Source organism: Callorhinus ursinus, unplaced genomic scaffold (genome assembly GCF_003265705.2).
Source record: "Callorhinus ursinus isolate GAN/ISIS: 27379988/994484 unplaced genomic scaffold, GSC_fseal_2.0 scaffold8, whole genome shotgun sequence".
NCBI lineage: Eukaryota > Metazoa > Chordata > Mammalia > Carnivora > Otariidae > Callorhinus > Callorhinus ursinus.
The window spans coordinates 34951877-34960397 of NW_027397070.1; the positions used below are offsets into that span (position 1 = coordinate 34951877).

Sequence of the window (8521 nt, forward strand, 5' to 3'; positions counted from 1 at the left end):
AGCATATAAGGAATTGATTACATTGCAGCTCTACCAATAACTTAGAGAACTTGCTCAAGGTTGTTGAGATCTTCAAAGACAAGAAGAGAGGGCCAGATTTAAAGTGAGGCAGAAAGGGTTGTGGTTGTACATTGCGAAGATGCGTTTGTTACTAACAGAAATCCCAGACTGTTATTCTGTCTCTGATTTTTAATGATTGCTTAGTTAGTAAATTGTTTGTTTAGTTGATTTGATCCTGGAGATACCTGGAGTCTTTTCTTGTTATGTTATTGTTTTGGGAGTTTCCCACCGACCACCTTTATTTCTCTTTTGTTTGTGGCTTAGTTTACAAGGTAGATCAAAGCACATTTCCAGTCCAGTTGTTGAGGTTCAATCTTTTCTGTCTCATTCCAGAAGACACAGCTCTAGCTAGGGGCATTTACTAGGCAACATGAAAATTTAAGCGCAGCTGGAATCCTGAGATATCAAACAAAATGCTACAGCACAGGGATCATCACAGGAAAATGCTTTATATTTTTGTTTGTAAACTTTTTGAGGCTTTGTAGTCCAAAAAACCCAACAAATAATTGCAATTTAGAATTTGAGTAAAATGTAGAAATGGAGAAGACTGCTATAATCACATTCTTTAATAAATTTTCATACTCTTTATTAAATTGATCACATTTTACCAAATTCAAGTAATAGCTGAAGATCATCTAATTCATATTACATTGACGATGTTCATGTAAGTTCAAATTCTGTTTTAGGAAGTTAACACTGAAAAGACTGAGTTCACTCTGAGCCTTATTTTGAAAGATGATTTTCTTGCTGCAATAAAAACCTGCTGATAGCAAATGAACAAAGTGGTTGGTACCATTTGTGCCTTTAAGATCATAGTTCAAAAGAATTAAGCAAACATGATAACAAAGGTAAGGCAAATATAACCTTTATTCTCTTTCAAAAGCCCAGAGAATAGGGCCTGGAACCACATTCACTGATTTAATCAGAATACCTTAAATTTTGTAGTCTCATTAAAACTTTTATAGCAATGGACCAAATATTGTAAAAATGATAGCAAAATACATGGTTGCTCCCAGCCACACAATAAAAAAGTAGTTAATTCTCTTATCCAACATAAAGAAAGCTAGGCTAGTGAGCTGCTTGATCAAACATTCATAATAAATAAAAATGATCCTATATACATATAATCAGATTTTCATAGCCTAAAATCACAACACGCAATCTGACAAAATTGTGTCACACTCAGGAACTGGGAAGCCAACACACTAGAATGACCAAAATATTTTTTGGTTTATGTAAAATAGTGGGGCAGAATATTAACGCACAACTACTCCAGAAGGTTGGAGACAGATGGCAGTGAACATGCATGCTGTCCATCAATTATTAATTTTCAAAGAACTAGAATAGAGTATAATAACATTAATGTAAATTATTCAATACAATTCAATATTCTTTGGCTACTAAAAAAAATACGTCAAAGTCTTGTACTACCTTATGGGCATGAGCAAAAACAGTAGTAACTGGAGAGCAGCTATAAAAGAGAGCAGGTCCTGGACGATTCGGACCGAATACCAAGTTAACTGTTTACTTTCAGGAAATAAACTGGTTAAGATGATATCACTAAGGATTTTTTGTTTTTATTTTGCCATAAAAAGGTGATTTTTAAAAAATCTATTGCTTAGGAGTAAGTCAGTCAGAGAAAGACAAATACCATATGATTTCATTCATACGTGGAATTTAAGAAACAAAACAGATGAACGTAGGGGAAGGAAGGAAAAATAAAATAAGACGAAAACTGAGAGGGAGGCAAACTATAAGAGATACTGAACTCTAGGAAACAAACTGAGCGCTGCTGGAGGGGAGGGGTGGGGGATGGGGTAACTGGGTGATGGGCATTAAGGAGGGCACTTGATGGAATGAGCACTGGGTGTTATATGCAACTGATGAATCACCAAATTCTACCTCTGAAACGAATAAAAAAAATCTATTGCTTAGAATAACTTTATATACAGTAGGCTAATTTTAGAGTAGTCAGACTTTAAGATTATCTTGAAGTTTTCAAATAATTCTTAAGATTCTAGATAACATATATGACTATATTCCTTAGCATTCATTTAAAACAATTACTAGAAATAAGCATGCTTCATTTGAGAACATAGATTAAAAAGTTTTCTCTTAGACTCCAGGGAAAAATGTATGCATGAAGGAAAACTTTTTTCTCTAAGCATAAAAAATAATTTAGATGACAAAGAGGGCTGAGTCAGGAGTCAGGAGACACAGATATGACTTCAGGGAAATCATTTTCCCCTCTAAGACCCCTTCCATCTATCTGATTCTGAAGTTAAAACACTCACTCCAAGCTGTGCAAAGTGACCTGGCATTTTCAAGTTTCTATACAGTACTTGGCAAACTTTTTTTTCACTTTAACCCTCCAATATTAAGTGCATTGATACAAACCCTGTCCTGCAAATCAGTATGCTAGATTTCTAGAGATAGCAAGTGCCCCCCCCATTCCACAAATTATGGAGAGCTTTCTATGTTGAAGGCAGGATGCTGGGCAAGACATGCAATATTACGACTCTGTCACTGCCCCTGGGAACAAATGACTACCTGAAAAGCTGGATGCAGGTCACTGCTTCAGGCCCAACCTCAGACACATGAGGAAACAGGGAAACATACAGTGTTCTACTTGCTCCCTGGTTCAGGACGGTGAATCTGAAGGAATACAGGAGGAAATCTCCAGACAGTCTTGTTAAAACACAGCTTCCGGGGTCTCACTCCAGCCTTAGTGTGTCAGAAATGGGTCTGGTGTCTCCAATCTGTCCACATTTTTAAACAAGTATACTCTCTCCCACCCCTCTACACCTCTGCAAGTTATTTATGGGCTTCATTCTCTCCCTCAACACCCTCTCCCCTGCCCCCCAAGAAAACCAGGGTGTTGTCGTGATAAAAGTTAGAGTCACAGTCAGGAGCCAGTGAATAGCTGCGTGACCTTGAATGAGTTATTTAATGTCCCTAGGTCTCAGTCTCTTCATCAGTTAGAAGTTGAACAGGAATCTCTACTGTCTCTTCCACACTCAAATGCTGCGGACTTGAAGAACCTAACATGTCAACTCGGTAAATCGTGAAGATGGGGAGCATGCACAAGGATGTCTCATTCTGCAGTCCAAACACCCCAGCAAGACTCTGGTAGCCCCCAGTTGGGTGTAATTCTTCCGTCTGGTCCAGGCATCACAACAGGCGGAAAAGTGAGGCAAGGCTGAAACTGGAATTGGAATTGATGGAGAAGAAGCCTAAGAAGCTTGCAGGCGAGTTCTGGCAAATAGCCGGAAGGCTACTTTGAAAAGCAGGAATCACTCCTCGTCCTCGTCCTCGTCGTTCTGGTCCTGGTAGCGAATGTAGACGACCAGCATGACAAAGCCCATGAGGATGCAGAGCGAGCCGACGACCAGGTAGGCGATGCCTAGGAAGGGGTTCTTGCCGCCCATCCACGAGATGTTGCTGAAGACGATGAGCTTGTGGCCGCCGAAGGCGCGCACCGGGTAGTTGTAGGTGATGTTGACGAGGTAGGCGCCGCGCGGCAGGCCGGTCGAGTAGTTGCCCTGGCGGATGCGCGCGTACAGCTTGCGGAACGTGGGCAGCGCCGCCGTGCGCATCCACACCACGAAGTCCTGGTTGATGAAGCCGGTGTTGTTCGGGTCGGGGCTCAGCGCGTAGACCGGCCGGGGCCAGTTGGGCGGCGGCGCGGTGCCTCGGAAGGCCAGCGCCAGGCTGCCGTTCACCAGCGGCGGGTTGCGGAACTTGACGTGGCAGTCGGTCCACCAGGCGATGCCGGTGCGGTCGAGCGGCACCTCGACGTACGGCCCTCCGGGCTGGCGCTGGTGCCACAGCGAAAAGGAGTCGTTGAAGAGGCTGTTGGCGATGGCGCCGCAGGGCGCGATGGGCAGGCCGGAGGCGCGGCGCTGGTAGGGGGCGCACTCGTTGGCCGGGTGGCGCAGCGCGCTCGGCAGCCCGCTCAGCTGCGTGTCGTCGCGGGACACGCTGTAGCGCCGGTTGTTCTGGTAGAAGTTGGTCAGCTCGTAGTAGAGGTACACGGGGCCCGGGAAGAGCTCTGGCAGCGAGAAGTACCAGGAGCACGAGCAGCGGAGCGGCGGCGCGCGGTCCTGGTCGGCCAGGGCGCACGCCGAGCAGTTGCCGGTGCCCGGGTTGCCCGTGTAGTCGTACTCGAGCTCCTTGATACCGTTGGAGGAGTAGAAGAGGCCCAGGCCCAGGCCGATGAAGGCCAGGCCGGCGCAGAAGAAGAGCGGCAGCGCGATGCTGGCCGACAGCAGCGGCTGCCAGGCGGGAAGACGCTGCTGCGTGAACGCCGTGTTGTCGGGCTGGTGGGCGCCCCGGGCCGTGGCGCTCCAGGTCATGGCGGCCGCGCCGGGTCGGACGGGGGACGGGCGGAGTGGCACTCACAAGAGGCCAGCCGGGGGCTGCTCCCGGCTCAGCTTTCCGCTGGCTCAGGTGAGTTTGGGGGCTGGCCCCGCCTCCGGCCCCCCGCACAGGTCTCCGTACAGTGACCTGACCCGCTCAGTTCCGCCTCTGCCCAGGTGAGCGGGGCCGGCTCCGCCCCTGCTGGTAATCGGCAGCGGCGCCCCGCCTCTTGGGAGGTGAGCGGGGCGGGCGCTGGTTTCCTCACCTGGCCGGCGCAAGGCTCGCGTTTCCTCCCCACCTGGGTGGGTACGGCAGCCCGCTCCTCCTCCCCGAGGTGAGTGGCGGCCCCAGGCTGCCTCTGAGTGGCCCGTGCCTTGCTTAGGTACCACCTTCGCTTCCGCCTTCCAAGTGAGTAGAGTGCCTGGGCCAGACTTTCCTGAGATCGGAGGAGCAGCAACCTCCAGCAACAAAGTTCGGTGAGAGATTGTACGGTGGCTCCTGGAGACTTGAAGACTTCAGGTTATTAATCCTCTTTTATCTGCGGGTGGGAGAGTGACTCTAGACCCTCTTGTCTTTGTAGGTTAACTTACGGACCCCCTTTCAGTCAACTTTTAACCACAAATTGTAATGCCGAGAGATTACACTATGGCAAATCGGTTATTCATTCAAGGCCTGCATTCAAATTCTAGCATATTTTTAGAAAAAGAAGAATGATTTTCCCGCCAGGTGCACTAACCTGGGTGCAAAGCTAAGAAAAGTAGAAAGTTCTGTAAAAATAAAGTGAGTCTTTAAAAAAGAGAATCAAAGACTACATGAGGTTCAGAGCCTTTAAATATCTCTCTAGCTGCTGGAAAGGGTCACACAAGGGTAAAAACGCACTGGACTACCTGTGATTTCCTTTTCTTTTCAGATTCTTTGCCTGAGTGGAGAAAGGCCTAATCCAAGGTCCTCAAAGACCTACCTGCTATCCACAGTCAAGGACTTTGGGAATGTTTGGCCTAGGGAGGTGAACTATAAGGATTTATAGGACTTATTTTAAAGAGAACCCAAATTAACTTTGGCTTTTATGTAGCATATACACAGGGGGGTATCAGGCCATTTCAGCTTTGTGCTAAATTCTCCCCAGGTATTGAGGGGTTCCTGCCTCTCCTCCAGATCATAAAATGCAAATAACTTAAATATTTTCTATATTACATCTTGCACCTAGAATAATAGATTGCATTCAGGAGTTGTTCAAAACCCATTGAAATTTGGAAAGTTAAAATTCTTGCAAAATTAAACAGGAATTTTTAAAATCATCTCCCAAGTATTCACCCCTATGGTAGGTACTGTAGAAGACAGAAGAGAATTAGACTAAAAAGGACCCTTGACCTCAAAGCATTTGCAGTCTGATAGGGGATATATATTACTTTGAAGTAAGAAAGAATCAAAATAACCAATAGACAGCATATAGTCAAGTACCAAATTGTACTTTACAAGAATGATATTAAAAATTAAAAAGTAATATTTTAATAATGAAAAATTCATTATATTATTGAATGGAATGAATGCAGGTTGGAGGCTTTAGCTGTTAGAGGTCACTGAAGGAGAGCCAGATGACTTGAATTCCACTTTCCTCATGTCTAATTGTACCCCAAGAAAGGAAATTACAACATTGCCAACAAGTTTCTATAGTCTGATCCAGTCTCCACTACACCTTTTCTTCAATAAGATAAAAGAACAAGCAGTTCTCTGTATCATTATGGTTGAGTTCCATCTACACTTCTCTCATAAAATCATCAGTCAGCCTGACAGAGAGGACACAAAACTAGTCTCTAGGAAGAAATTCAGTCCTCAAAACAATCTAGCAGATCTTAAGTTTAACACCACCACTCCCCTAAAAGTGTGAGCCCCCCTGTTGAGCTGAGAGCCTTTCCAGCTCTGTCTTCCCTGGATGGAAGGCAACAGTTTATTCATTGTGCTAATTAAGGTCACATCAGAGCATCCCAGAAGTCGAGAGAAAAGAATATTTCAAGACGGGGAATGGTCAACAGGGTGAAACACAGCTGAGAGTTCAAGTGAGATAAGAAATGAAAAGGAGTCATGGCATTTGACTTCTGTGGGAGCAGTTGGGGTACTGGGGTGGGAGGAGTCAGGCTCTATCAGGTGAGGGAAAGGGGAAGTGGAGACAGCCGAGGTAAAACAACTCTTTAGAAATGTGGGTGGGGATGGGGAGGAAGGAGAAAGGCAAGTGGTAGTCATTTTGAAGAGTATGTATTTCAAAGGAAAGGCTTCTTTATAGAGGACAGACTAGTGTGTATTCTGAAGATAATCGTTCAGGCAAGGTTACAGATGGGTAGTCCTGGATGGGACAAAGGCAAGAACAGGCAGGGGTTCCAGAGAACAGGGGCAGGGTCACCTCACCTCAGAAATTGGACCACATGGAGTAAAGATGGAGAGCAGAGACTGGGAGTCCTAATGATGTTCGTGAGCAGGTAGCATGAAAGCTGGGAGGGAAAAAGTGCTGGTATTGGGATGTTAAAGATTTTGGAGGTGGAGCAGTACTGAGATCCAGCTATATGTCCTGTTTCCTCCACCAGCTTGTAAGTTCTGAGAGGTCAAGGATTGGTACACATCCTTGTGTCCCTCAGAATTCACTGTATAACAAGGGTTCTGACCCTGTGTCTTTCATTTGATTATACATGTTGTCACGGGGCATTAAAGGACACTTGGATCATGTAAACTCAGTTCTCAGTTCTCAGTACCAATAAAGTGAAGAAATGAGCTCATTCTAAACAATTCTTTATTGCCTCTCTTTATTATGAAGAGAACTCAAAATGAAAGAAAAAGGCATTCTTAATCACAATACTTTCAAAATTACTTCATTTCCCCCTTTTGTCTTCCCGATTTCATCTGTATTTATTTAACTTCTGATTGGTGGAATAATATAAAAATACAATTATCATTCTATTTCTTAAGTTACCTCCTTTTGGAATGAGGAATAAAATAAATATTTTCCGTATTTCTTTGTGGTCTTCATAAATTTTTAAATGGTCCCCAAATTCATGGGTCTACCATATTTAACTACTTTTTTTTAATTGTTGGATATTAGATTTTTCCCAGTTTTTTCAGTATTCCAAAGAATATGGTAGTAGACATCTTTTTGCATATAACCTTTTCTTTTCAGCTATAAATTTCTAAAAGTAGGAAAGGGGCTTAAAAGTCAAACTCTTTAAAGGTACATACTGCTAGAATCTCTGAAACTGCCATAGTAATGTGAACTTTGCTATATTCACCAAAACTTTGCCAACAAAACCAATGGTTAACCACAGAATATATTTAATCTATGCTAAGAGGCTACCAGATATAGGAGAAGCAGTATAGGATAGGGGAAAGAATGCTGCTTGACATTAAGGAAGTCCAAGTTCTATTCTAGTTCCTCAGGAATAACTGACCTTGGTCAGATTGCTTAGCTATCCTGGTCTGATTGCTTACCTGTATGAATATGTTTGCCAAAATGATAGTGAGTATCTCTTTCAATGCAAAGATTTCTGTTCCTGGGTCATCTCAAGGGGTGTCATTTATACTGACTCATTGAATAGTTAGCTTTTATTGAGTATCCCTGCTGTGGGCCAGTCACTCTCTAAGTGCTTTATATACATGATCTCATCTAATTCACACCACAAACCTAGCTGGGAAGCACTGTTACTAAACCCATTGAGCTGATGCAGAACTAAGATTTTGGCTAAGGAAATGGAGGCTGACCAAGTTCTCATGGAGGTAAACGGTCGATCAGGAAGTCGAAGGCCAAATTAATTCTTAACGTCCTGCATTTTCAACCACGACACTATAATGCCTGGGCATACTTCCTCTTAAAAGAACCCCAAACACTTTAACATTGAACCAGTTTTTGGTATTGCAGTTCTTCTCTTATACCCCAAAGATAGAATTCCATGCCACAGATGGAGAGTCCCAGAACATCTGAGTTGCCTTATTTTTGTTTAACAAAAACTTTTGTTTTGAAGCCAACTTTTGTTTAGCATGCCTATTTCTCTTGCTAGAGTAAAAATAACTTCACTTGTCTGTCTATATTCAGTTTTTGCATTTATTTCTTTTCATTCAT

At 43.8% G+C, this 8521-nt stretch overlaps 1 protein-coding gene across 1 annotated transcript; it reads right to left on the bottom strand.

The window, feature by feature from the left end:
* Positions 1-909: 909 nt before the first annotated feature.
* On the bottom strand, positions 910-4547 carry TMEM30B (transmembrane protein 30B). The gene has a single exon (XM_025869187.2). It carries the CDS (start codon positions 4413-4415, stop codon positions 3354-3356), a length of 1062 nt encoding a protein of 353 aa, XP_025724972.1. The 5' UTR covers positions 4416-4547; the 3' UTR covers positions 910-3353.
* Positions 4548-8521: the final 3974 nt, after the last annotated feature.

What these genes read in the sequence shown, in the direction of transcription:
- TMEM30B (XM_025869187.2), bottom strand. Translation starts at nt 4,415, where the DNA reads ATGACCTGGAGCGCCACGGCCCGGGGCGCCCACCAGCCCGACAACACG.